Source organism: Ailuropoda melanoleuca, chromosome 17, assembly GCF_002007445.2.
Source record: "Ailuropoda melanoleuca isolate Jingjing chromosome 17, ASM200744v2, whole genome shotgun sequence".
NCBI classification, from domain to species: Eukaryota; Metazoa; Chordata; class Mammalia; order Carnivora; family Ursidae; genus Ailuropoda; species Ailuropoda melanoleuca.
The window spans coordinates 2,789,604-2,817,307 of NC_048234.1; the positions used below are offsets into that span (position 1 = coordinate 2,789,604).

General features: G+C 59.2%; 2 protein-coding genes and 2 non-coding genes across 8 annotated transcripts in view; all 4 read right to left on the reverse strand.

The window, feature by feature from the left end:
• Positions 1 to 6,320: 6,320 nt before the first annotated feature.
• TRNAS-CGA lies at positions 6,321 to 6,402 on the reverse strand. The gene has a single exon. It is a non-coding gene; the product is annotated as a tRNA-Ser (tRNA).
• A 457-nt stretch (positions 6,403 to 6,859) lies between these two features.
• On the reverse strand, positions 6,860 to 6,933 carry TRNAT-AGU. The gene has a single exon. It is a non-coding gene; the product is annotated as a tRNA-Thr (tRNA).
• Positions 6,934 to 7,509: 576 nt separating this feature from the next.
• PER1 (period circadian regulator 1) lies at positions 7,510 to 22,435 on the reverse strand. 5 transcript variants are annotated; one of them, XM_034646958.1, is made up of 23 exons: positions 22,374 to 22,435; positions 16,651 to 17,070; positions 16,439 to 16,537; positions 16,190 to 16,344; positions 15,974 to 16,095; positions 15,682 to 15,883; positions 15,475 to 15,526; positions 15,199 to 15,341; positions 14,737 to 14,815; positions 14,553 to 14,659; positions 14,245 to 14,398; positions 14,048 to 14,156; positions 13,831 to 13,962; positions 13,510 to 13,648; positions 13,235 to 13,406; positions 13,017 to 13,147; positions 12,643 to 12,819; positions 11,801 to 12,043; positions 10,282 to 10,892; positions 9,639 to 9,825; positions 9,233 to 9,422; positions 8,764 to 8,914; positions 7,510 to 8,383 (listed from the first exon to the last, which is right to left on the reverse strand). In XM_034646958.1, the coding sequence occupies exons 2-23, from the start codon at positions 16,923 to 16,925 to the stop codon at positions 8,108 to 8,110; spliced, it is 3,906 nt and encodes a 1,301-aa protein (XP_034502849.1). In that variant the 5' UTR covers positions 16,926 to 17,070; positions 22,374 to 22,435; the 3' UTR covers positions 7,510 to 8,107. The 5 variants fall into 5 exon arrangements, with proteins under 5 accessions (XP_034502849.1, XP_034502848.1, XP_034502847.1 ...); XM_034646957.1 differs by lacking the exon at positions 22,374 to 22,435 and adding an exon at positions 18,570 to 18,740; XM_034646956.1 differs by lacking the exon at positions 22,374 to 22,435 and adding an exon at positions 18,461 to 18,740.
• A 1,695-nt stretch (positions 22,436 to 24,130) lies between these two features.
• Positions 24,131 to 27,704, reverse strand: part of VAMP2 (vesicle associated membrane protein 2) — a 3,942-nt gene continuing 368 nt past the window's right edge. Inside the window, exons 2-5 of the mRNA XM_034647276.1 lie at positions 27,195 to 27,475; positions 26,557 to 26,715; positions 26,406 to 26,457; positions 24,131 to 25,818 (exon numbers count right to left, since the gene is read on the reverse strand). Coding sequence (XP_034503167.1) covers positions 25,802 to 25,818; positions 26,406 to 26,457; positions 26,557 to 26,715; positions 27,195 to 27,475 — 509 coding nt within the window. The 3' untranslated portion in view covers positions 24,131 to 25,801. The remainder of the gene's footprint in view (positions 25,819 to 26,405; positions 26,458 to 26,556; positions 26,716 to 27,194; positions 27,476 to 27,704) is intronic.

Below are 27,704 nucleotides of genomic sequence, written 5' to 3' on the forward strand. Positions count from 1 at the left end.
CCCTCCCGGCTCGCCGCGCGGCTGCCAGGACCTCCTGCGGGCCCGGGTCTCTGGTTCGCTGAGTCTGGTTCGCTCACTGGAGCTCGCCCTGGGCCCGTTGGGTCTCGGCTTTCTGCCTCCTGTCTGTTTCAGCCTGTCTGTTTCATCCGGCCGTTTCCTGTCTCTGGATTGTGTCAGTGACGCGGAATGCTCTCTTCGCTACTCGCCGCCACGACAGTGGCTCCCAGAAGGAAACTGTACAACGATCTGGGCATCTGTCTGAGAGCGCAGCCGCCCTTTTACTCACTAGTCGATATTTATGGAGTGCCTCCTGGGGGCCAGTTATGGGTGGCCCTGAGGGTGCACTGGGTCTGGGCTCTCATGAAGCTACATGGGGGGGGGAGTACAGAAAATGACTAAGAAAGCAGAAAATAATATAACATGGCTTTTAGGCTGGTGTGGGTGGTGGGCGGCAACCGGACAGGGTAATGGCTTGATAGCGGAGTGCTGCTTTACTCTGGGTGGTCAGACACAGCCTCTTGGAAGAGGTGATAGTTCCACCCAGCAGAGCCCAGGGAAAGAAGCAGGTGACAGGCAAGGCAAGTGCAAAGGCTCTGGGGCAGGAATGGACTTTGCTGGTGGGAGCTAGACAAAGGACGCCAATGTCCCTGGGACAGAGGTTTTGGAGGGCAGCAGAGGTAAGAGGGAGAGCCAGGCATGGCCCCATCACACAGGGCTATGGAAGCTCAGCAAGGACTTCGGACTCTATTCTTAAGTGCAAGGGGAAGCAAGTGGGGGGTTTTAATGGGGAAAGGCATGTTCACTGACTTCTCCTTTAAATGACCACTTTGGCTGCCGTGTGGGAGATGATTTGGGCTGTGGGAGCAGCCTTCTAGGCAAGACATTGATGGTGGCCTTATGAGATGGAGGCACTGGGGACAGAAGTGAGCGGGTTACTTCTCGGTTTGGGGCTTACATAACTGGCTGGATGATGGTGCCTTTTACTGAAATGGCAAACGCCAGGGGAGCAGAGCTTTGGAACAGTTTGGAGAGAGAGACTGAACATTACACTCCAGTCAGATTAGTTGAGATCCCCTTAGACATCCAAATGGAAACCACAAGTAGGTCAGGAATATATGAAGTTGAGGGTCAGAGGTGGAGGGTAAGTGGGGGGGGGTCACTGGGAGATAGATGGTTTTAATACTATGAGACGAGAGCACCCAGGGAGAGAGTGTGGAGAGAGAAGAGAGGGGCTGAGCAAGGAGACGTGGACACCCCCTCCCGCGCCCAAAACACCTAGAGGCTAGGCTGAGGAGCAGGAATTGGCAAAGGAATCTAGACTGATTGGGAAGGTAGCAGAAACGCCAAAGGAGTGGGAGCTTGAAAAAGAGGGCCAGTGTCCCTGGGACAGAGAATTTGGGAGGCCAGGAAGAGCAAGTGTATGAAGGAGGGAGCTACCAGTTCTAGGTAAGCTGGGAGGTCAAGCAAGGACAAGAGCATGAAGTGACCATCAGGTTAGGGTCTTGGACACTACAGATGACCTGGGGGGAGGGGTGCCTGAGTGCAGTCCCACTAGGGTGGGTTGACGGAAGAATGGGAGTGAAGGCATGAGGACAGCAGCTGTAGACCTCTCCAGCAAGGAGGATGAGATAGGTTCTCCTGGTTGCCCTCATTTCCTCAAAGAAGAGAGTCCAGCTCACCGCTGGAGGGGAGAGAACTCATGTCGTTTGAGGAGAAAGAAGGTGTGAAACGTTCATTTTGGAGAGAGGAAAAGCCTTGTAGACTAGAAGACTAGGATTTCTAGGCAGGTCAAGAGATGTAGGGTCAAAAGTTTCAAGCGCAGAGGCCAATTCACCACAAAGCTAATTCAGTTTATGCTTCAGGACCTCCTGGCTTACACAGGCTCCTGGGAGGGCCTACAAATGTGTTCACATGGCCATGTGCGACTATGAAGTTGGCAAAAGTAAGATATTTTAACTGTAAAAGGTGAAGACCGCTCTTTTCACTCTGCCAGCTGTCCCTCTTCCCTCTGGGGCTGGAGTGGCCGCCGCCATTTTGGGATCCAGTTCCGGGAAAGGGGACTTGGAGAGACACAGGGTCATGTACGGTTTCGTGGGATGTGTTCAGTGGTTCCCAGTGACTTCCACGTATAGTGGGTTAGCCGGGCTACCCTGCTGTGGGAATGACTCCCAGGAAGCTCCCATCACCTGCGTCCGTCACCAGGACTTGTGCCGTGAAGACGCAAAGCCAGGGCACCTGCCGTATGAACGTGTCCAGTGGCGCTTGTCCCTGTAAGTACGTGGACGGTGGAGGAGAAGCAAGACTGGAAATCGAACCAGTGGCTACTCTGTGGAAAGTATGACGGAGATGTGCAGGCAGCTCATTAATGCAAAGAAGTTGTTTTTCGGGACTCGGTGACAGTGGTGGCATCTGTCAGCGTTTTCAATTTGTGAGTTGTTGTACTTCTGTACCCACCTTTGTATTATTTTCTTGAAAAGCTTCCCTTCCCAAATGATAGACACGTCAGGCCCCCAAAACCTGTGACCAGCTGTCCTGCTGCACCATTTTCTCCAGCTGTGGCTCCTGGGCAGGTATGAGGCTGAGAGGCCACCCGCCAGGCAGACGCCCAGTGTTTCTGAGGGTTTGGTGGGGGGGGTCTCTGGGTGGCCGGCAGGCCTCTGTCAGTGTGGGCCTGGGTGCCGGTCCCCAGCATATGGTGTGTGTATGGGTGTCTGGGCTTCCAGCCTCTTCCTGGCCACCGCCATCTCCACAGCGACCGCATCTGGGCTTGGGGGAGGGGAGCTCGTGTCCCACACGTGCGGGGGGGCCCCTAAGGAGGCGGGAGGAGTGGCCAGGAACTGAGACAGCACAGCTGGTGGAGTGCCCTGAGCTTCCCCTCCCCCGCTGGGACGTCACCCCAGGCCTGGGTTCCAAGGCTCAGCTCCTCCCTCTTTGTTCTTCAAAGGGGAGGCTGGCTTCCTGGGACCCCCTGGGTCCTGGGTAGGGGGAGTTCCTGGAGGGTTGGGTCCTGGGGGCTTGGGGGTTGGGAAGTAGGAGGACCAGGCCCCCCCCCGGGGGGCCAAGGGAAGAATCAGGATAGAAGACCCCAAATAGCCCAAAACAAAACAGGATAATCCCCACTCTGCCAGCCAGACGGTCTTGGAGGGTCAACAGTCACAGGAACATTATGCAAAACTTATTTGTCAGCTGGCAGTTAAGTGCTTTGGAGACAAGCCAGCAAAGGAGTGGAGAGTGGGAATTGTGATTTCAGAGGGTAGGATCAGAGAAGGACTTGTTGAGAAGGTGAAATTGAAGAGGTGAGAGCTACAGGAGTGCCTCGGGGAAGAGCACTGCAGGCAGGAAAGTCTTGGGGGACGACATGCCTGGCTTGTCAAAGGAGCAGATGGCGGCACCAGAGGTACGAGGTTGGCATGGCCGGGAGTGAAGGTAGTGCTGGAGTTGAGATCAGAGAGATAAAGGGGGGCGGGGCCCATCTCCTGGGACCTTCTAGGGGGTTCCAAGGACTTTGTCAGGATTCACCCGTTTCCGAGGGAGATGAGAGCCCATTGGAGGGCTTTTCCCCACCCACCCCCCAACAACTAGCTTTTTTTGTTTTGTTCTGTTTCTAGCACTTTTAACACAACAATACAGTTATTCATATCGGGATATTAAACTTAATATAATACCATTATTTAATCCCCCAGTCCGTATTCAAATTTCCTCAGGTGTTTCAATGATGTCCTTACAGCTCTCCTGTCCTGATCCAAGAGCCAATCCAGGATCATGTGGTTTCATTTCAGTTAGGTCCCTTTGGTTGCATTTAACCTGGAAGAATCTTGCCTGTTGATCTTCACTGTTTTGAAGGGTCTGGGACCCTTATTTGGTAAAGTGTTCTTTCATTTGGTTTGTCAGATGTTTCTTCACGGTTAGAATCAAGTTATTCAGATGATGTCTTTTTTGGCAGGGACATTGCCACAGAAGGGATGCCAGGTCCTTCTCAGTCTTCTGTGTTATCATGTTAGAAGACACAGGTCAGTTTGTCTCAATACTGAGATACTGACTTTGGTCACGTGGCTAGATGGTGTTGGCCAGGACTGTCCACTGTATTTTTATTTCCCCGCCTCCCGAGGAGTAATTAATATGTAATTTGTGGGGATGTACTTTGACACGCTTTGCTGTTTATAGCCCATTAAGTTTCACCCTCTACGTTAGTATTCGTTGATGATTTCTAACTCTGTATTTATTAGTTGGCAGTTTACTGTAAAAAGAGCCGTCCCCTTCCTTCCCATTTTATTTATTTATACTGATATGAACTTTGGAGTCTTACCTGATTCAAGGAATTATAATCCATCACAATCACTACTTATTTTAATGCTCAGTTTGCCCCAGATTTAGCAAACGCGAGCTCCTTTCGCTGTAACCCCTAGCTGTTATGTCTACTTTTTTATATAGATACCCAAAATTCTTTGAACATTTCTTTACTTTCCTGTGCAACAAAATCTTCCAAGAGCATCTTATCATTTCCTAACTGAAGCCTTGGAATCAGCCTTTTTCTCCTAGGAGCCCTGGTTCATTTTAGAGGAGAATGGTATTTAGTAACCAAGATCTGGTGACTTGTGTGCTTATTATCATTTGTGTATCATTCCTTCTAGGTTTTCTCCGTGGAAAGAGCTGGGAAATATATATGCATATATGTATGTTTGTTTATGTTTGTGTATGTTTATATGCCTCTATAGCATAATTTATTTCTATATCTACACACGTTAAAAACCACGAATTCATGTTCCTATCCCATTTGAAGATTTTGAAGAGGAGAATGACCAAATCTGATTTATGTTTTGAAAGGATCGCTATGCCCAATGTGCTCAGAGTAAACTGCAAAGGAACAAGGAAAAGAAAGGAAGCAAGGAAATAATCTAGGGGCTGTTGTAATAATCTCAGTGAGAGATGTGGGTGGCTTGCACTGGGGTGTAGTGGTGACATGATGACAAGTAGCCAAGTCTTTATCATGTTTTAAATAAGAAATTGCTGACTGATTCGATGTGGAGCGTGTGTGTGAGAAAGAGAGAGAATCAGGAATGATCCTAAGGTTTTGGAATGTTCCTTTACTGAAATAGAAGGTCTACAGGTGAAGCTCATTTCCGGGGGAAGCCAGGAGTTGGTTTGGCCCTTTTGTCTGTGATCAGATATCACAGGTATCCGTGTGGAAATGACAAGTAGATAACAGTATATATGCACCTGTAATTCAGGAAAGAGTTGTGGAGCTGCAGATGAACGTTTTGGATGTCTTAATGTATTATTAGTTGATATTTAAAGAGATCACTAAGGGAGTGAGTTCAGATAGAGGAGAGGTTGGAAAACTGAGCGGTGGGAACACTCTGACATTTAGAGATCCAGGCGATCAAGCAGCAAAGGAGCATGCGTGTGAGCTGCTAATGATGTAGAAGGAATATCGGAAGAGTTAGGGTGTCCCAGACAGCCAGTGAAGACAGCCTTTCTAAGGGGAGGGTAAGCATGTGTGAGGAGTGATCAATGGATTTAGCAATGCATAGGCATTTGGTAACCTGGTAACAAGAGCATCTTTGATGAATGGGGTGGGAGGCACTTGATTAGAGAGGGTTCCAAGGAGAATGGGAAGAGGGAATTGGCGGAGTAGGTATATGATAACATGTTTTGCGGAGGAGGGGAACAGAGAGACAGAGTGGGAGCTGAAGTGGGGGGGGGGGCGTGGTCTCAGCATAGCTTCTATTGTCCTGCTCGGTACGGGAAGGAGAGCAACGTCCTTGGGCCCCTGGGGGCCGGGCGGAATGGGAGATCTAGTAAGTGCAGGGGTTGGCCTTGGTTAGGTGGAAAGTTCGTCTACACCATTGAGGAAAAGGAGAAGCATGTAACCACAGACAGGTAGGCAGGCAGGTGCGATTACGGATATCGTTGGGGAAATCGCTCCAGAATGCCTTATTTTCTCAGTGAAACAGGAAGGCAGGCCGAGGGAGGAAGAAGGGACTCGTGGTTTGAAGTGAAAGAACGGATGACACAGTCTTATGGGAGACTTGCAGTGGGGAGGGAAAAGGGGGATGTAAAACGACTGTCGAATAGCACGGAGAAGCCACCCGGATTTGGTGAAAAATTCAAATTAGTATTTAAGTGACTTTTACATGACACACCCGTCGGAGGAGGTGCAGAAAGGAGCGTAAGGGCCGCAAGGGGGCGCTCGCGCGCTGGTCGCGGGTGGCGGAGGCCCGGAGAATAAATGCGGGATCTTTCCCTAGGGAAGGAAGCACTAGGAAAACAAATGGCTTTCTCCTCCGAAGGCAGTAACGCGCTGTTCCCAAAAGTACACACGCTGTGAGCAGGATTCGAACCTGCGCGGGGAGACCCCATTGGATTTCGAGTCCAACGCCTTAACCACTCGGCCATCACAGCCGCGTGCGGCTTCGGTCCTGCGCCACTATAGCTGCCTATCAACGGGCCCGCCTCCCGCCGGCCCCGCCCCTCTGCCTCGGGATGTCTGTGCGCGTGCGCGCCGGCCGGGGCTCCCGAGCCGCGCCTCCCCCTGCAGCAATTCGCGGCCCTGCGGAAGCCGCGGTCTTCCCGCCCTCTTCCCGCCCACGACTCAGTACAGCCCCCAACAAAATGAGCCCGAGCCCAAGCCCAGGGTCCCCCGTCCTCGAACGCAAAGGAAGCCCGCGTCCCCTCCTGTTCGTGAAAGGGAAGCGTGAGTCAGACTGAATTCCCACTAAAAGTTCGCGGGAGCGGAAGTTCAAGGTGGAATTGGCTGGGGAAGAATAAGAATCTTTCGGAAGGTGCCCCACGAAGAGCCTTTGGGAAGGTTGGAAGCGCGTTACCCTTGCAGCAATAATATACTGCCTTATGCGAGCCCAGGCACCGCTGGGATTCGAACCCAGGATCTCCTGTTTACTAGACAGGCGCTTTAACCAGCTAAGCCACGGCGCCGGCGGAAGATAATTTGCGTCTGGAGGTAGATCAGTTACCCGAGGATGTCAATAAACGAGAACCGTGAAACAAAGATCGCCGTGGGTCCTTCGTGACCTCGGTTCTAAGGCTTCCCTTCCCCTCCCAGGTCCGAAGCCGGAGACTTAACGCTCCGCCCCTCCCGTCTCACAACTCAGGGGGCCAATTCGACCACGAATGGGTGCGTGACCTCACACCCCGCAGCCCCCGTGGACTGGGCCCTCTCCTGAGTGGTGACAGGGTGACGGAGCAGCTAAAACACCCCCTCCTGCTTCGGGGCGCCCGCAGGCTGGGCGGGCTCACCAGCCGCCCCCAGCCCTCCTTTCCACGACACACCCAGCTGAAGCAAGGTGACGGGGGCGCAGGGTCCGAGTTAGGCGGAGACTGACAGGTTCGGCAAGGCCCTTCCGCCGGAAAGGGTGTGCGGAGCAGAGGGCTGGGGGGCGCCAGGAAGGGGTCGCTCACGCTCACTACAACCTCCCTGGAAGCGGGGCCACACCTCCCCCACAACGAGCTCCCTGCCAACCCCCAGATTTCACTCCACAAAGTCCTGGTGGTTTTTTTTTTTTTCTCTTTGTATTAAAAAATAACAACAGACACAATATCAAAAACAAATGCCATCGGTAGAGGGTACAGCTGAGAACACCTGGGTCCCACCTGAGGGGCAGCACCAGGGACTCCATGGTCCACCAACCTCCCCCACCCTGGAGCAGCTAGGGGTTGGACCGCTGGGTCCTGCTTGGGCCTCAGGCCATCCCTCTCCCCTCTAGGAAGGAGGTGGGAGAGAGGGCTGTCTCCCCCTATAAATAAGTGCAGCCCCAACCCTCAGGGACCGGACTCGGGCTCAGCCGGGACTTGGACAGACCACTTGAGCAGCTGGTCAGCAACCTTGTCCAGGAGAAGGAAGGGCTCCTCACCAGAGGTGGGAGATGAGGCTTCTCTGGGCTGGGCGGACGAGTCCCCCGCTCTGTCCCCTCAGGAGCCGGAGGCAGCCCCTGGATCCCGGGCTTCTGATGGGGGGGGGTCCCGCCCCCTACGTGGGAGAAGCTGGGGCAGTTCCCTATTGGTTGGTCCAGCCACATCTGAGTTCTGACAGGTGGAACGTGGGAGAAGGAAGCTTCTCATGCACTGCCGGAGGGGGGCCCCCAAATGTGGTCTAGCTGGTGCCATTTTCCGTAGCAGGTAAGGCTGGACTGGATGAGCGCCCACCTTGTTCCTCTTCCTCCATGGCCAGGTCCTGAGAGCCGGAGACCCTGGCCCCAGCTTGAGCCTGGGCCTCGTCTGCGCCCTCACCCTCACCCTCACCACCCCCGCCCCCACCCTCGCCTCCGCCCTCCTCCATAGGCTCCAGTCCCAGTCCATCCAGTTCCGAGAAGAGGGGGTCATCCGGGTGGCCGGGGTCCTGGGTGCTACTACCGCAATCCACACAGGCCTTGCAGGGAGAAAGGGCATAAGTCAGGCGAGGTCCTCCCTGCTAACCTGCCACCCCAGCTCCCCCTCTCCCCCAGCCCAGGAGTGTTTCCCAAAATGTCCTCCCAAAGAAATACCCATTCACATAGATGCATGTGGGCCAACAAGATTGGAAAGCGTACTGTACCCTGTATCTAGACCCCACTAGGACACAATCACAATGTCCGTCACATAGGATTGGCCCAGAAAAGCTCTACAAAGACTCCTGTGGTTAAGTGCTATCCAACCCAGCAGCAAGCTTAGTGCAATTAACATCCTTCAGAATTAACCACCGAGGACAAGGAGGGGATCAGCCCGCAGCCTCGATCCTCTCTTCTCCCTCCCGGCCCAGACGCCTCTCACCATCACATCGAGGGCCCGAGGCAGCTGACCCTTCCGGACCCAGGAGTGCACAGCACCCAGTTCCCTGCGCTGGTCCTCTGAGAACCGAGGCTGCTGCTTCTGCATGGCCCGCAGCCGCTCCCGGTCCTGCTTCAGCACAGAGGCCATGTCCCTGCCCGGGGAAGGGGTTCAGAAGGCAGAGGCTGGGAGCCAGGGCCAGAGCCCACCAGGCTGCCCTTCCCCCCACCCACGGCCTCCTGCTCCTCCTTCCTTTCAACTGGGGCTCCGAGGGGTCAGGGCTTCCGAGACTAGGAAAGCTCGCTCCCGGCCTGGAAGGAACTGATGGTGGGTCTCCAAGGGGCAGCGGATAGGGCGGGAAGTGCCAGGACAGAGCCAGCCCCCGGAAAAAGAAAACCCCAAGTTTGCTGGGAAGTGCGGGTGGACCAGCACACCTCCGATGGGGGCGGAGGGGGCCTCTGAGCTTCCTCACCTGGACGGCACCTGGTAGGTCATCATGACACGCTGGTCGGCGTTGGCCATGAGGAGCCAGATGGGGTCCTGGAGCACGCACTTAATGACTTGGTCCCCAGGCTCAGAGCTGGCCTGGGCAGCCCCGGCTTCGGCCTCGGAAGAGTCGACGCTGCCAAAGTACTTGCTCGTGTGGCTGCTCTGACTACTGCCTGTGAAGCGGAGGGGCGGGGCAGCCACGAGAGTCAGGCCACGAGAGTCAGGCCGGTGCCACAGCCCCAGGGCCTCCCAAGCCCTCCCTCAAGGCCATGTTGCAGCCCACTGGGCCCAGACTGCTCAGCTGGGGCGGGGGCCTGGCCTCCCAAAGCCCCGGTCACTGTCCTACCCTGGGCTGGAGGTGTTTGGAGGGCTGGGGGGGGGGCACTCACGTGTGATGCTGGCCGAGGTGCTGCCTCCCTCGTGGGAGCGTGACCCAGACCCAGAGCCCAGGCCAGAGCCCAGGGAGCCTGAGGCAGCGGAGCCCGTGCCTGACCGAGAGTCCTCCTGAAGCAGCAACTCCAGCAGGTCGCTGGAGCCCGACAGCGCGTCCTGGTTGGAGGACTCAGTCACCTCCACCTGGAGGAGGCGGAGGGGGAGGGGAACAGGACGGGATTAAGGGATCAACCCCCAGGCTGCCTTTCAACTGCTTCCACTGGCTGTGGGGACACACCCCACCCCAGTGGTCTCTGTTCCCACTCCATGACAGTGGGGCCGGGATGAGAGAGCAGAGAGCTGGCGAAGAGGAGGGCCGGGACGCTGGGCCCTTTCCAGGAGGCCGATGCGCTCTCAGAAGTTATTGGGATGTCCTCGCCACCTGTCAGACAGACAGGATTGTCCCCACTCCACAGATGAGGCCATGGATTTCTGCCTCATTCAGAGATTCAGCTGGGTTCTCCCATCCCAGGCCACCATCTTCCGGAGACCGAGACACCAGGCAGGCGCGGGACCGGGAGGAGCGCGAGGGAAAAGAGGAGGAAGGCAGAGGGGGGCTGCGTGGGGCTGGTAAAAGGATGCCCGGGGGTCACTGCTTACCAGTCTGGCCTCTGGCTCAGCGGCCTCCTCACTGGGAGGCGGGGGCCCAGCACTGCTCCCAGGGCCCCCTGCAACAGCACCCCCTTCAGCACGGGGGGGCTCCTCGAGCTGCAGGAGATTCAGCTGGAGCGGGGAGCTGCATCTCGAGTTGAATAGTGGAGAGTCCGGCCGGTGGGGAGGGCTGGGGGGCGCTGGGGGCAGGGACGGGGAAGGGGAGTGGGAGGTGGGAGTTGGAGGCCCTCCGGCAGGGGTCTGGGCTACCCCACAGGGACAGCTGGGTGGGCTGGGGAACAGACAGTTGGGGAGCACCAAGGCTACCATGGGGGTCACCAGCGGGGCAGGGAAAGCTGCAGGCGGCCCAGCTGTGGGGGCAGAGGGAAGAGGCTGGGGGCCTCCTCGTGGGGAGAACATTGGGAGAGGGTAGGACTGGACCACAGCTGGGAAGGGAGTAGTGGCTGGTGGGGGGGGCCAGGGGGCAGAGGGTGACACAGACGACGGGTGGGAGCCATAGCAGGGGGCTTCAGCCCGGGGGGTCTGGTGGTGGCGGGAGCGCTTGGCTCTGGATCGGCAGTGGTGTCGACGACCAGGGGGTGCGGGGCCGTGGTGGCAGCCTGTGGGGAAAGACCAGCATTAGCGAGGGGCTCAACCTGGGGGTTAGCATCCCTGCCCCCCCACGCAGCTCTGCCACTCTGACCCTGGAGAGGGCAGAAGGCCGCGGAGAGAGCTGGGCCTCCGGGCCGCCCAGATCATGAGGGGACTCTGGGGCAGAGAGGGAACCTTCAGGGAAGAACCACAGGACGCAGGGACAGGGGGATTTATTGCAAAAGGAGCCAGGAAAGGAAAAATCACAAGTGGGGTGGAGGTGGGGGTGCACAGAAGGCAGAGGCACGGTGGCGGATGGGAGGAAGCAGGGTGGGTCCGCGGACGAAGTGGCAGGTGGCTCCGGTCCCTCTGCCAGACTCCCACCGCAACGCCAGCCTGGGCGCTCCTCCTGCCAGTCGAGGCCGCGCTTGGCCTAGCTCGAGCGACGAGGTGGGTGGGAAAGCCCAGTCCTGTGTCCTGCGTCCGCCTGCAGGGAGCCTCTCTCAGGCACCTGGAGGGCTGACGTCCTGCCCTTGAAGCCCCAACCCTGCGGGAATTGTCCCCGCTAGCCTGGCCCTTGTCAGCCAGGGGTCTATACAGGTCTCTTAACCGGCAACAACTGGGTCGGAAGCAGCCGTACTTGCGCCCCTGCCCCCAAGCTGGGCTTGAAACAGCTTACCTGGGGCAGGACACCCTACCTGCCCGTCTCAGCGCCAGCCCCCCAGGCCGCCCTCCTCTGGCTGCAGCCCAGAACCCCAGCCCAGCGGGGAGGGGCTACCCGGGGGCCTGTCCCTATGCACGGCCCTGGTGGTGGAAGCCACCGCAGCCTGGGTCCCTGGAGCAGGAACATCTCCCTCAAGCACCCCCTGCCCCACCCCCGACAGTCTGGTCCTAGACTGGGCAGAGGACAAGGCTCCAGGACGTCCCGGGTGGCTACCTCGCTCGCCAGGGGCCAGGGCGGCCGGGGAGGAGCCATTGAGCGCCCGCAGTCGGCTGAGGTCTTGGAAGCGGCTGAGGAAGGCCCGCTCCTCCTTCTGTGTGTGCAGGGACAGCACGGCCTTGGTCAGGCCCACTGGGCGGTAGGCATCTGGGGCTGGGTCGGGGGCTACCGTGGGGCTGGGGGCTGGGCTGGGGGCTGGGCCCGGAGCCAGGCCAGGCAGGTCCTCCATCATGATGATGTCTGAGAAAAGGGAGACGGGGAAGAGGTCATTGGAATCACCTCAGGGGTTCCCACAGCCACAGCACACCCTCCCCCTTCAGCATCCCAGACAACGCCTGGCCCTGCCCCCCCAGCCAAGCCTGGGCTCTGGGTGCATCTCCTGGCCTCGTCCCCACTAGGACTAGTTCTGGGTCCTCTTTTCCGTGCAGTGGTCCCCTGGGGTGACAGAGGATACCGAGTCCCCTCCAGTGACAGTACCCTAGGATGACCCCTCCAGGACTCTCCTCGGGAGGGAAGCTACCCCTTGTCCTCCCCTCACATGTTCTCCAGGACAAGGCCCAAAGCCCCTTCAGGGGTTTTCAACAGTCCGCGCCCTCAGACACTCTGTGGTCAGCCCCTTGGGCTTGAACCACCCACCCTAGGCCTTGTGTGCGAACAGACAGGAAGAACAGGAAAGACAAGGCAGCAAAGGCTGGCGGAGGTGGACAGCGAGAGGCAGGAACCCCGAGCTGGGATGGAGGCCCCCTTCCCTCCACTCGGGGCCAGACAGGAAGGAAAAGGCAGGTAGGAGGGAGGTCTGGCAGGGGCACCAAGTGGAACCCCCCACTCCACACCCATACCCGACTCCGGGGGCTTCTTGTCTCCCACATGGACGATGGTGGAGCTGAAGCTACACTGGCTGGTGACGGACACCACGCTCTCTGCCTTATTGGCCAGGGCGAGCGGGCTCAGGGTGCCTCCTACCACTGGCTCCTTCTGTGGGGTGGCCCCCTCCCCAGACAGCACCGCCGATGGATCTGTGCAGAGAGATGGTGCCAGTTACACCAGGAGGTCCTTGGAGAAAATGGGGAGGGGGGGGAACGAGTCTGCAAATCTGAAGGCTGGGAGGGGAACAGGGCAGAGTAAGGGGGGGCCCCAAAGGCAGAAGCGTAGAGACGCGGGACCAGCGGGCCAGGACGGGGCAGCAGGGGCAGGGCTCGCGCAGGGGCTTTACCTTTCCTGGCCCCCAGAACGACCGGGCCGGTCCTCTGCTTGTCGTCGTCGGAGGCCGAGGAGGTGGTGCAGGAGGACGAGGACGCACACTTCCGCTTGGTCGTGCCGGGGATGTTGCAGCTTTCCAGGTACCTGGCGGGGACCAGCTGACATGAGGGCAGGGCCAGGGGTGCGGTGGGGCCGGGGCCCAAGGGGGCGAGGGTTCCAGGGTGGCCGTACCTGAGGATGCCGTCCAGGCAGTTGATCTGCTGGTAGGAACAACCGGAGGCCTCTTTCCTCTCAGCCTCCTCAGGGGCCAAGGTGAGCGGGGCCTGGACGGGAGCAGGGACCGTTTCCAGTTCTGGGTCTGGGGACTGGCAGGAAAGGGTCTTGGCCTTGAATGTGCCTGTAGCTGGGCCAAGGAGAGAAAAAGGAAGAGATGAGCTCCTCTGGGTTGGGGCGAAAGTCAGGGGACCCCCCAGTCTCACTCCTCAGCCACACCCTCACCCACTGACCGGGGAGGCGGGGCCGGGGCGGAGGCCGGGCGCGGGACTCAATGAAAAGCTGCTGCCCCTGGTGCTTCACCAGGTGCACATCCTTACAGATCTGCTGGAACGTCACCTGTGGGGCAGAGCAGGCCAGCGCTGCGGGCGTCTGGCAGTGCCAGGGCCCAGAGCGGCGAGAGGGAGCAGTGGGCAGGTGTGGAGGGCACGGACGGTGGGAGAAGAAGAAAAAGGCAGACGAGTGGGGCTCAGACCCTCTGCACCTGCCCACGCCGATTCTGAGAGCACCAGGGGAAGCCAGACCAGGGGGCGAACTGGAAGACGGACACTCACCGGCGCGGGAGGCCCAGGCCCCTCGGCATCACCCCCGTTGCTGTCACTGGAGGAGCCAGGACTGAGGAGAGGGCCTGGGGAAGCGACGGGGCCCACTCCACAGAGCCCCGTGGGACTGGGGCTATGCACGGGCTGAGGCAGGAGGAGGAATGGGTTAGATGTCTCAGCCCTGCTCCCCACCCCGCCTCATCGCCAAGCCCCACCCCTCCACAGTCACCTGTAACAGCAGCCGGTGTATCTGCTCTGAGAGCTCCTGGATGTCAGCGTCCAGAGCCAGAGCCGGGCCAGGGGCCGGCGGAGTAAACACGTCCTCATTCAGAGGTGCCCTGCAGGGTGGGGAAGGGGAAGCTGAGACCTGTCCCCTCCTGCACAGACCCAGCCCACGAAGCCAGCTCTGGGGCAGGGCCCACTTACGTGCGTACTTTGTGGCGGCCCAAGACAAAGGCCACCTTGCGGCTCCAGGGGTGCACGAAGCCGGCCCAGCTGGTGTCCATGGTGACATACTCCCCATTCCGGGCGCAGAAGCGGATAGGGGAGTGGTCAAAGGGCTGACCGGCCAACTGCAGGACTGAAGGAGTGGGTCAGCAGGAGGGAGAGCCAGGCAAAGCAGAGGGCCACCCCCTGGAGAGCCGAGAGACCAAGGCCCCAAGAGATACCAGCACAGGCACGGCCGTGGGGAAGCCCCGCAGGGAGCCGAGAAAGAGCAAGAAAGAGAGACTCACTCTTCTCGTGCATGGCCAGCATGAGGGGCCGGTCCTCAGGATGCAGGAACAGGAGCACTGGGGCCCCCAGGAGATCCTGGGGCAGGTAGCCCAGCAGCGGGGCGGCCCTGAAAGGGGAGGGGGCATCAGAGTAGCCATGGCCTCGGCCCCGGCCACCCCATTTCCCCCCAGGTCCTGCGCTCACCTTTCGTCCACGTCTTGGAAGAGGCAGCTGGGTGTGTGCCGCGTGGTAAAGATCCTCTTGTCGGGGGGGATCCGGGGAGCTGAGGCACAGGAAGTGTGGCCATTGGGTTTTATCCAGAGTGGTCCAGCTTCTCTGCCCCGCTTCTCGAGAGGGGCCCAAGCTGGCTGGCAATCCTCCCCATGGCTCTGCCCAGGGCCATCTAGCCTACAGAGATAGTCTGGACCGTTCTCCTACCCCACACTGAGAACCAAAGCGTTCTGCTTTCCCCACTCCTAGCTCAGGGGGCTTATCCCACACTCCCTCTAAAAACGGGCTCAAACCTTTATCCTTTCAGTACCTTCTCCATTCCAAAATTCTGAAGAGCTGAGATATGCCTCCCAGACTCATGTCCTGCCTCTCCCCTAGCCTAAAGAAGGCATCCTCCTCCTACCCCCTCCCAGGCCAAACCCATTGCCTACACACCTTCGTAACCCGAGTGGATGCGCTCTGCGATGAGAAGGCAACACGGCTGTGCTGGGGCTCCATCGGAGACCCGGATCTTGGTCACGTATGGCGTGAGGCGGAATGGCTGGTACCGAGGCCCTGAATCCCGGTCAGGACCTCCTCTAGCAAGGGAGAGAGAGGCATTAGTGTCTCAGTAGACAGCCACGCACCCTTCACCTCAAGGTCACGACCCACACAGCAAAGACGCGGGGGAGTGGAAGGTGGGAGGGGGCCTGCTCCCACTTCCCCACCTACCTGATACGGCAGAAGATAGACTTCTCCTGGGTGAAGTCCTTGACGCCTGAACCTGAAACAGACCAAAAAGGCACTAAGAACAGCCCCCCACTTCACCCTGGGCTAAGAAGAACCCGGCAAGGAAAAGCTGGGGTCCCCTGGTCCCTCACGGCAGCAGCTTCCTGGGACAATGCTTGTCCCTCCCCTCCAAGCACTCGGGGACCTCACCTGCTGAGGTCCCAGCGCCCCAGGTGGGCAGGCGAGACGGGGCAGTGGAACCATAGAAGACGCCCACATCCTGCGGAGCCAGAAGCTCCGAGAAGCGGGCGCCCCGGAACACATCCCGTTTGCAGCGCAGCAAGACACCCGCCTGCTCCGAAATGTAGACGATGCGGCCTGTCAGGAAGGAGACAGCCACGGAGAAGGTGTCCTAGGCAGGAAAGCGGGGCAGAAGTCGATTCAGGAGCTGTGCCCGTAGGGGGTGGGGTGCACAGGACGGAGAGGCCGGGCTGCGGCTGACCTGGTTGCGCAGCGTATATTCGGACGTGATGTGCTCCAGCTCCTCCAGGGTGTAGGTGGACATGTCCAGGGCACAAGGCTCGCCCTCCTCCAGGCTCCACTGCTGGTAGTACTCTTGGTTGGCTGCACCGTGAAGGGAGTGAGGTATCTGGTGAGGAGACTGCCCCACCGCCGCAGCCCAGGACCTGGCCGTGCCATCCCCGTCAATGCCACTCACCCTGCACCTGCTTGACACAGGCCAGAGCGTACTGGAGCGTGGCCAGGGTCCCAGAGCGGCCCTTGCCCCGGCGCTCGGGCGGCAGCCGAAGCTTGAGCTCCCGCAGAGCCGTCATGAGTTCCTTCTGGGTCCTCGCCCGGGCTGACTGTTCACTGCTGCAGGGCCCACAGGGAGGGAGGGGTAGAGCCATGAGCCCCACATCGTGGCCCGGGCCCCCAGCCTTCTCCTCTGGCCCTCAACCCCACCAACCTGCAGCCGCTGGTAGACGGGTTGTCCTGCTCCGAGCTGGCACTCAGGAGGCTGTAGGCAATGGAACTGCTAGGTGGCGACAGACTCTGAGAGTTCGTACTAGGAGAGAAGCAACAGGCCCAAGATGAGAAAGTGGCCTAGAGCAGGGGCCTGGACTCTAGCCAGCCTGCGCCTAAGAATACTCCCGGGCCCTGCAACACATTCATACACACCTCTTGCTGCTCTCAGTGGTCTCCAGCAGGGCTGAGTCCTTGCCGTTGCCAGAGGACGAGCTATGGGAGCTCCGCTGAGATGCGCCGCGGGACTCAGGCCCATTGGATTCATTGCCGCTGGAGCCATTGCTGTTGGCATCTGTGTCATCAGCCAGGCCGGGACCAGGGCAAGACCGGTGCTGAGGAGGCCCAGGGGATGGGGCCCCTCCAGGGCAGAAGGATTCCCCCGGCCCGGGGTCCCCTCCCCCATCAGCCTCTTCTAGGGGGCCACTCATGTCTGGGCCATGGGGAGGGCAGGAGGAAAACACAGAAGGCGGAGAGGCCACCACGAGCGCACACGGGGGCCGGGCGGCCTGGCTGGGGGAGTGAGGTGGGAGATCCAAGCCTCTGAGGATTGAGAAGTTCGATCACAGGCAGTACCTGGGCAAGGAGACCAAAGAAGGAGGACTTGGAGAAGGGTGAGCTGTTAACTTTACAGCACCTGCCGGCTTCACTCAGACATCCCCTGTCTGACCCCACTCCCCTAGGACCCAGGCTTCCGACGGGGATCCTGGGCAAGTTCTGTTTCCTATCCCGGTACAGGGACTGCAGGTGGGAAGGGGCCTCTCTTGGGCCTTCCTCCACGTTCCCTGCCAGCGTGGCCTGGGAAAACAGACTGAGTAGTCCACGAGAACCAAAGCCAGGACGCTTCCCATCCCCAAATTCCCATCAGGCCCCCACTCTGCCCGGGACTCCAAGGCCTCGGAGCAGGGGGTATGCCAGTCGCTGCCTATATTTAGGCCTTCGGGCTAATTTTATCTGGGGGCGGTGCCACCCCCGCTGCACATGCGCACGGACATGCGCGGCCCCACCACGCGCTTCCGCCGCCGCCGCGGTCGCCAGGGAAACCGACGTCAGCAGCTGAGCTCAGCGGTTGCTGGAGGGACCACAGGAGGCCGGGAGGGGCGACCCCTCCCCCATTTCCCGACCGAGCCGGGGATCGACCCACTCCCACACTGGGGGGCGCGGCCGCGGGTCGCCCACCTCTAATACACCCTCAGGCCCTGGAGGGCCCTGTGGCCACATGAAGAAGGGCGGCCCAACGGGTTTCCAGAAGCCGGCCTTGCTCCCCAGGGCAAAACACAACCGCCACCGCCCTCCGCGCGAAAGATCCCCAGCCTGGCGCTCGCCTGGATCCCAGTCGTTCTGGTCAAGACGATACAGCCGGTCCTTCTCTGACCCCTGCGGTCTCTCCCGACCCCCAAGTCCCAAGCCGGCACCTGCCATTGTCAGGGACTCGGGAATCCTCTCTCCTCAGTCCTCTACTTTTCTAGATCCCACCCCACCCCCATCCGTAGCGGACACACTCAGCTGTGAGCAAGGGACACACAACTGCCTGCGGATTGTTCTTCTCCTACTCCTCGTCCAACCACACCCCCAACCCCCGGAGCATTTTCGGAGCGCCAGTAGAAAAAGGAAGGCTGTGGCCAACAGCAGGAACTAGCGCCGGGAACGGGATGTTCCAGCCTGAACCAGGCTTACATCACGGCCGGCGCGGGGCCAGGGATTGTAGGGGGGAGCGCGGGGAGCGCGGAAAGCCAGAAAGGATCCTGGTGCCGGGGCAAAAGCAGGGACCCCCGCGTGACAAGAAAGGCGGCGGGGGCACGCCTGCCGAGGGTCGGGCGTGGGGCCGGGGTAGCTGGGAGGAGAGGGCAAGGCTGGAGGTAGGGTAAGCGGATCAGGAGTGCGGACAGCCGGAGCAGGGTTGCGAGCGACACCTATGTTCCCCACGGCAGAGAGGGGGTGGACAGCGGCAAGGAAGGCGCATTACCGGTGTGCCGTCTGAGCGCCAGGGCCGAGAGCGGCGCCTCAGGCTGGAAGTGGCGGCGGTCCGACTTGGGGCGGGAGATCGGTCCCCGGGTGGCCCTGGAGATGCCTACCTGGCCGCGCGAGCGCCCTCCGGCCGCCTGCCCGCCGCCGTTGCAGCCCTCAGCCGAGTGGAAGCTTCGCGGGGCCAGGAGGCGGGTTGCATAATGCCAGGCACTGCCCCTCATTGGCCTCCTGCCGGCGGAGCCGCAGGCCCCGCCCCCGATTGGCTGGGGATCCCGTCCCGGCGCCTGATTGGCTACTGGCCCCTACTGAGGTCAGGGCTGTGTCACACACACGGGCGCACGTGGACCTGGGTGCTGGCGCTGGGCTGAAGGGCCCCAGACGCCACCACACAGCCAACGGGCGAGGACTCCTTGCACAGTGAAGGATGGGAGGGCGGGGAGGGGAGATAGGCTGCCCTTCTTCAGGGAAGAATGCCTGGGCCACGGTAGGTGCTTACGAGGGGTCTACTTCCTGGACTGTCCAGCCCTACAGAACAGGACACCAAGGCCTTGCCAGAGGTGGGGGAAAGGAATGCAGACCCTGGAGGCTGGGCCAGGCTGGGCGACATGGCTGATCCCTGGGAGGATGAGGGCACCCAGAAACCCAGCCTGGCCTCTCCTGGGTTCCTCTCCCCAGCTTCATCATCACAATAAAGCCATTTTATCCAGGCCCTTCCTCTGACACTTCAAATCCTGTGGACAGTCAGGAGGATGGCAATTGAGGGTCCCCGCGTGACTGGGGGTGGAGTGCAGGGGAGGATGCAAACAACAGAAGGGGCAGCCAGGGCCAGTAAGGGCTGTGAAGGGAAACAATGCCAGGTGCTTCTGTACCCAATCAGAGAAAAGGTCTCCGGGCAGCCTACGTGGTGACTAGCGCTGGTTCACTCCTGAAGATGCAGCCGCCCACAGCTAGGGCTGCCCCAAAGTGGGAGCCAGGAAACCAGGACTACAGGGGGAGCAAAGAGGGTGGCTGAGGGAAGAGACCAACTGGGACCCCAGAGAGACACAGGTGGGGCCGCAAGGGCTTCAGATCCCAGCCTTAGGACAAGAGAAAGCAGAGGACCTCATCTGTCACCTCACTCTATTCCCCAGTCCCCAGGACAGAACCTGACACGCCATGCGTGATCAATAAATATGGTGATTTTGTGGTTGACAAGGATAGATAAGGGAGGGGAAGGGGCCTCAGCAATGGAGAAGGTGCCGGAAATTATGTTTTTTTTTGTAAAGGGAAAAACACTGAGTCCTAACTGGGGGAGATAAAGTGCCAGGCTAAGCTGGGGGGAAACTGCAGTGACACAGACCCCTCTATCCAAGAACGCCATGAGTAGTTCCTCTCAGGGCTCCCCATTAACGTGGGTGGCCCCCAAGCTGATGCTGACATAATCAGCTGTGGGCGCACTCCCTCACTGTCACGTGGCCTAAGCTTTCCTTCACAATGGTGTTCCCCGTGGAGGGGCCAGGGGGAGGGCGCTGTGGAAAAGCTGGGGCACAGGGATGTCATAAAATAACCCAGAAAAAACCGAAGCAAGAAAACACAGGAAACAAAGGGTTCAGGAACCTGGATTCTCAGTCGCGTCTCCTTGGAAATGCCCCCCAACTCAGATTGTGGCCCGGTCCCCCGTCTCATTTTCAGACCCCTCTCCTCTGGAAACAGGGTTTTTCTTCCTCCCTGTTCTCCTCTGGGGTCTAGGTGTAATCTCCGCTGACACAGGCAGTCCGTGCTCTCCCACCCCCACCTCCAGGTCTGTCTTCTGCATAGACAAAGGGGTCGAGCGCTCCGGCGGCCCCCACCTGCTCTCAAGGCCCCGGCTGTCCTGCCTCATAGTCCCCACAGTAACCAGGCCCTGCTGCCGTCAATGGAGGCGAGGGGGCGGGAGGGAGCGGTGACGTCAAAGCGGAGGAAGAAGGCGGAGCAAGGCAGCCGGGGAATGTGGGACAGGGAGGCTGGAGAGGCAGCGGTTTGGGAGGCGGCCAGCCCGAGAGGGCGGCGGCCAGCGCACTTGGGAACATCATGTACTCTTGGCTGGTGGCCCAGGACAGGCACCCAGCCTGGGCGCCTCCCCCAGCCAAAGACAGCCGTCCTGTCCCAAAGCCAGGGATTCCTGGAGAGAGGATTAGGTGGAAGGGGTCCCCCGCCCCCGCCCCTGGCTCTCTTCTCCAGACTCGCATCCGCCCTCCCCTCGGCCTGTTCCTGCGGCTCCCGGCACTGGCTTCCCCCCTCTCCCAAACTGTACACATCTGCTGGCCCAATCCCAAAGAGCTGGGGCGGGGACGCTGGAGGCCCAGGTTCTGCGAGAGAACACGCACCTTTGCTCCTTCCCAGAGGCCCCCTCGGAGCTGGAATCTCTTGTTACTATGGCAGCAGAGAGAGGGAGGAGGGGCAGACAGAAGAATGGGTGTAGGATGAGGAAATCGAACTGGGACAGAGCAAGTGGCCCAGCCCGGGGCCTGGATCCTGGGAGAGGGATGAAAGGGTGGAATGAGGGTTTGGGCTGTTGCCTAACGACCAGAAGGCTCAGGAAGAGGGAAATGAGGAGGGAGTCACCAAAACTTGCTGAAAAACTTGAGAATGTGAGAATAGTTCCCAACCACAGCATTCCTGTCCCTGTTGTTTTGAGAGCCTATAACCATTTTATTTTTTAGCTAAAAGGAAAACAAAACAAAAAAGAATAAGCCATGACCCAGGCATTGCGCTAAGCACCACACATATATTATCTTATTTAATCCCCAGAACAGCTCTGGGAGATGGGTATTACCCCCATTCCACAGAACCAACTAAGGCTCAGAAGTTACTAAATTTGCCTCACAACGTGTTCTAGGCTCTTAACAAGTGGAGCCCAGGATTCAAATCTGAGCTCTGATCATGGCTTGTCATTCTGGTGTCTTACCCTCCGGGCACCTGTGCGGAGATTCCCAGCACTGGGGGATCGGAGCCTCTCAAATATCCGGCCGATTCTAAGTCTGGTGCCTGGAACACAGATCCACCCAGACCCTCCTCTCCCTGGGCCTGGTCTGACACCCAGTCGGCACTCCCCACACGCTGGCCACGATTCATCTCAGCCCCAATTTTCACATGCTTGCAAAGTCCTTGAGATCACCCCAGCAGCCACCAGCCTCAGGGAGTTTCTGGCGGCCTCACCTGCTCACTCTTCCACCGTACCTCAGGTCACTTTGCCACAGGCCCGGGTGTTTGTACAGAGAGCAGTGTCCAGGGGCTCGGGAAGACACGTGCACAGACAGTCCGCACAACCCTCCCAGGACAGTGGCTACTCAGCCTTTACTCCCAGGGATGGCTTTGAGGCCCAACCCCTCCCCTAAACACGAGAAAGACATCCAGAGCCCATGATGCGACGGGCTTGGGGTCACACACATCATCTCACCACCCGTTCTCGAATCACCACGTCAACCCTTTGGTACCCTCCCACCTGCCCTATCAGGGCCTCCCTCCAGCCTCAGAACCCCTGTGTCATTTTGTGCTTAAGGTGCCTACCCAAACAATAGCCAAGCCCTGGAACGTCCCCCACCCACTCTCAGGGACCCGGTCCCCACACCGCCCCGGGAGCAGGGGTCTCAGCTCCCAGGGAGCTGACGGCTTCCAAGCCCCACCCTCCCAGGACTCCCTGGGCCAGTAGGGGCGGGGGTGGGGTGGGTCCAGGCACCAAGGGCAGCGAGGAATCTGTCAGTTGTCGGAGACTCCCGCCCTCGTCCCTCTGGGTCCCATTCCCCACGACCGTCAGAGCTCCCACCGCGGGGGATCTGGCATTCGCATGATGCCCCCACCCCACTATACTAACACCGCCCCGGAGAGGACACACCACTCCGGAGAGGCGCACACCGGTCTCCGCTGGTCTCCGCCCACCCGCGAGCACTCACCCCCAGCGCGCACGCACAGGCCACAGCTTCTTCCCCAGCGGGAAGGTAGCGCCTGGAAGAGCTCCCCCCTTCCCAGGCCCGCCCACCCGTGGCGCGGCCACGCCCCTCAAGCTTATTGGCCCGGGGGACCCGACCCATGCCCCGCTCCGCGTGCGGCCGCCCGGCCCCCGCGCCGCCGCCATTGGCGCCGACGGCCACCGTCATCTTCTCATTGGCCAGTCTGCCCACCCGCAGTGACAGCTCCACGTGCGAGAGGGCCCGCCCCGGCGCGTTGATTGGGAGTCTGGCCGAAAGGCACGCCCCCATCCACTTCGGAGGTTCTTATTGGCTGTGGCGCCGTCCTCCGACCTGCCCGGATCCGGGACGCAAAGGCGAGTCCAGCCCTCCAAAGTTTCTCATTGGCTGAGAGGTCTCGGAGCTGTAGAGGACACGTGCCGGAGGTCTCACGCGGCAACTTGTTTACCTGGATGCTGGGGATTTTCCTTGACGACACTCTTACCGGAGACTGCGGAGTCTGCGCAGGCTCAGGGAGTGTGACCTGCACGCAGGCGCAGATGTCAGCGGCAGTGGCGTTGGTTGGGGGAGCTTTGTGCCGAGACCTGGGCCAGCTGTCCTGGGCGTGACCAGAGTGCCCCCCCGCGCTGAGTCTCCGGCCCTGGGTATCTAAAGCCCCGCGAAGCTGGAAGGGGCAGTCAAAAGGTGGAGCGGTCTTCAGATCTCAGCCACGCGTGATGAGGAGGAGGGGTAGGGGGAGGAAGATGATGGCTGCCTCGCGGTCGTTCTCTGTGGACCAAGCCAGGCGCTTCTCCCAAGCCCGGAGAACGTCTCACTACTACTCCGCCCCACAAAGGAGACTGGGCTCCAGAGTGGTTACATAATCTGTCTGGATTAACACTCCAGTCAGTAATGAGGCCAAGATTTAAACCCAGGTCCCTGACACGATAAAGAGGGCGGGTGTGAGGGTTTGGAAACCCCCAGCAGATGAAGCGCGAAAACGCCGAGCACCGCGAGGAACGCAGTGAGCCCTCGGTAAACGGGGGACATTATCATGAGGATGGCGTACCTAATTGTAAGAATCACCAGGGCCCGTTAGAACGTCTGTTTGTAAAAGCATCCTTGGCGGTTAGGGAAACAGTAACTAGGAGTCACCCCATGCTGCAGCCCGGAAGTCGGGCTTCCAGAGCTCATCCAGCACATTGCTGCAGCACCTGGGGTCGGGGGTGCTAGGGGGTGCCACGTCAGGGACGTCATCAGCCTCAAAGCCAAGGGAGTTCAGCGTGAGGTCTAGAGTCACCAGTCCTACAATAGGGTCCAGGGCTAGCAGCCTAGTCTATGGCCGGGTCTCCCTGAGCCGAGCTCCTCTGTATTTAACAACCCCTTCGGGATGCAGGCACTGTGAGAGGAACCCAGGGGAAGAGACGTTTCGCAGAAGTCGGCCATCGACTCCAGGCCTAGGAGTAAATGACCATGGGAGCGACTGCAGAGCATCTTGGAATTAAATCAAGGGTTGGAGAGGGATCCAGCAAAGAGTAGGGGCATGCCTCCAGGCCCAACCCTCAAGGTTCAGCAGAACACTTCCTCTTTATCAGCGCCTCACGCCTACCCGTGGCCACTTTGGGAATCACACTTTGCTCGGCCCAAGGTCAGGCCCTCAGGCAAAGCTCAGTCCAGTCCAAATGCATCTTCCCAACTTTCCTGTTACACTGCAGATCCCACACCCTTCCCACTGCTTAAAAGGTCTTAGAACACACACCAGCTGGTTACTCATTACACATTTATTGTACATTTTCACAATCTGGATGCGTCACAGAATTGGGGGCAGGGGGCGAGGGAAGGGGGGGCAGGGGACACTGGGAAAATATGGGGGGTCTAGAACACAGCTCCCCCACCCCCAGCATCTCTCCCTACCCTTTCACACCACAGCTTAGATCTCCCTGCTCCCCCTCCACACAGAAACCTTGAGTGTGGGGGGAAGAAAGAGTTTGGGGGGTCCCCTCCAGCAGGTTAAGGGACTGCACCCTCAGACCCCTAAAATTGTGCCATTTAAAAAGACATTAGACCCTTCCTCTTATCACTTCACCTAAGAAGACAACTCTCTGGGCTCAACTGCCCTGGAGAGGGGCGAGAATCCCCATCTTCCAGCAAATCCCATACACACATTGGCAGTGACTAGTACCCCCACCCTGAATTCAGGGGGGCAGTCAGAGGAGCTGGGCAGTGATGGGAGCAACACCCCCCCAAAATGGGGAGGGGAATTTTCAGTCCAAACCCCAGCAAGGGTGGGGCCAGATTTCAGGCAGGAATTGGGGGGATTCTCTGCCCTGCCCCACTCCTCCCCAAGGCAGTGATGACCCCCCACACACTGGCAGCCATCTCTCCCAAAAGAGTCAGATTGTGGCCAACCCCCAAACTCTCCTGGTGGGAGGAGGAGGAGGCAGATCAGGCGGGTGGGAGGGAGGAAGACCCCATGGGAATGTCAGTTGAGTGCCCCACATGAAAACTGGGGAGCAGGAATGTGGGGAGAGACTCCAAGTGGCAAAACTATTGGTCCATCGTGACACTGAACTCCAAGACACTTACACACCAGCTGGGGGGAGGGAGGGGTGGGGACAAGAGGTTTGGAAATGGGGATAGGGAGGCAAACCAGACTAGAGGGGCTAGGAGGGGGTGATTCTGGGGGCCAGAAGCGCCTGGCTCCCCAAAAGCCCAGGCTCCCACCACCTGCAAGTAATGTCATGCAAATGAAAGACTGATTACAAGGACCATGGGGACTAACTCCTCAGTAAAAAAGAAACATGGGTTGGAAGAATGAAGAGGGATGGAACAAAAAAGGAGGAAACCAAAAGGGTTGTCAATATGTAAATGAATGCTAATTAACATGCTGGAAGCTCCCAGAAGACCTTGGGATTCTTAGGACCAAGTGGGGCCAGTCTCAGGGCCTCCCAAAGATGCAGAGAAGATGCACCATGGGAAGCCTGGACAGGTGCTTTTTGTTTTTTTGTTTTTGTTTTTTGTAGGGAGTGGAGGTACAGGGAAGGCTAGGGTGGGAGGAAGGATCAGCTAAATCCAAGGAAAGGAAGAGAGGAAGAGGGACTATTGCATAGCAGATGCAAATGAAGGGATTCAGGGCTGGTCAGGAAGAGAGGGAAGGGGAAGAAGGAAAAGAGAAAAGAGATGGGAACCTCAGGAAGGGGTGTTAAGGACAACCGGAAAAATCTTCTAGTAATAAAACTACAAACAGACCAAATATATATAATATTATATATGTATAAATAACAGCTGGCTATTTACAGGGGGGCACACACACAGGGACACACACACGGATCCGGGGGAGGGGGGCTGGAAGATATGGCTGAGAGGTGGAGGAGCGGCTGGGGATGGGGTGGGGGGAGAGGCCCTTCTCTGGGCAGGGCAGGCTCCTCAGGGGTTTAAGAGCTGAAGTAAACTGTAGAGAGGGAAAGAGAAAGAAGAGAGAGGGGGGAGAAAGAGAGAGAGAGAAAGCAGTGTGTCAGGCCTGGCCCTGCTCCCACCCTCCCCACTCCCCAGCCCTCTCAGCCTTACGTTCTTCATCTGTAAAGCAAGGGGCTGGACTGGTAGGTTTCGTGGTCTCTACAACTCCAAGGTATGGCCTTAGGGCCACAGACTCTTAATCCTCTGGGCAATCTGGGCCCACAAATTCTCAAACAGTAGGGTGTTTGGCTTCCTAGCCATGTCTCAAGCCCCTGGGCCTTGCCTGCTCTCCCACTTCCCAATTCCAGGGTTCCCAGACTAGGTTTAGGCCCCAAAAGGATCCTTGAGGAGTAGTGGGGATCCACCAGCTTTCCTGTTTCCAAAAATCTTAACAAAGTTGCCTAGAACCAGGCAAAGAGCAGGCTAAACAACAGCAAGGTTTGGGGCTCTCGATGAATCGGAGCTGCACTGGTAGCTATATATGCTTTTTGCTGAATAGTAAAAACTAGGTTAATGACCTTCAAAACCTAGACGGGGAAACCTCTCCGGAGAAAGGGCCCTAGCCACTGCTGCCCTACTCACCGATGATGATGATGAGGATGATGGCGCAAATCACTCCCAAGATGATCATCATCTGGGGGCGAGAGGGGGGGTCAGTGACACAGACCATGACGCTCCCATCCACCCCTCTGTCAGTTCTCACCCTAGCCCTCTGGCATGCCTCCGCCCTTACCTTGAGGTTTTTCCACCAGTATTTGCGTTTGAGCTTGGCCGCACTTGTTTCAAACTGGGAGGCCCCTGCCTGGAGTGCATCCGCACGGTCGTCCAGCTCTGACAGCTTCTGGTCCCGCTCCAGGACCTTGTCCACGTTCACCCTCATGATGTCCACCACCTGGGGGAGGGGCCCACGAGGCAGGGGGTGTGCCAAGGCCGCCTCAATGAGGGCACTCCTCTACCATGCACCCACAGAGGGAACATGCACCCCGATGTTGCCAGGCTAACATGCCAAGGACACACAGAGAACATGCCTAGCACACCTGGGAACATGCAAGGAGCACACATCAGGGGCATGCTGACAGCCAGACACGTCGGATGTCAGAGCAGCACCCTCTTATGTACTGAGCCTCAAGCAGCCTGTCCATCACCAGACCACACCTGCCCCGACTGAACCCGCCCCAGGCTACCAAGGCTGACTAACACCCCAGGGTCGGTACAAATGCAAGCCGAACAGGAAAAGGGCAGGGTATGTCTTTGTCCCCAAACTGAAAAACTCATCACCTCCCACCCAGAATGGGCCCCCCACCGGTTTGCCAACCCTCAGGGTCCTTCCCACTGCCTCGGACACCGGACACCACCCCCCCAACGGCTCACCTCATCCACCTGGGCCTGGGTCTGCTGCAGTCTCCTGTTACTGGTGAGGTTTGGAGGGGGCGCAGGGGGGCCCCCCTCCCCAGCCGGGGCGGCAGGGGGGGCGGTGGCAGCGGTAGCCGACCTGAGGGGCAGGGACGGATTAAGACCCGAAGCCTGGAGCCACCGGCCCCGCGGCCAGGGCTCCGCCCATCCTCCTGTCCATCCATCCGTCCCTCCCTTTCTCCTTCCCCAGAGGAAGGCCACCCGATGGGAGCCCTGGACTCCGTCCGGCCCCGCCACCGCTTAGCTGCGTGACCTTGAGTCAGGCCCCCTCCCCCCTCCGGGCCTCAGTTTCCCCGCCCGTCAAATAAGGGCGACCTCAAAGACAAGGTCCGGGGTCGACCCGAAATGACAGGCAGCGGCGAGGCCAGGGGCGGGCGGACGCGGGGTCCGCTCCCTCCCGCCGCGGCCACCGCCCGCGCGGCCAGCCCGGGGACGCGGCGCTCCAGCTGCCCGCGCGCAGTCACGGGC

What these genes read in the sequence shown, in the direction of transcription:
- PER1 (XM_034646958.1), bottom strand. Translation starts at nt 16,925, where the DNA reads ATGAGTGGCCCCCTAGAAGAGGCTGATGGGGGAGGGGACCCCGGGCCG. An exon ending in GCTGGCCATGCACGAGAAGA is followed by an intron (nt 14,399 to 14,552) that starts GTGAGTCTCTCT and finishes CCACTCCTTCAG; the next exon opens with TCCTGCAGTTGGCCGGTCAG. An exon ending in CCTGGCCCCTGGCGAGCGAG is followed by an intron (nt 10,893 to 11,800) that starts GTAGCCACCCGG and finishes CTTTCCCCACAG; the next exon opens with GCTGCCACCACGGCCCCGCA.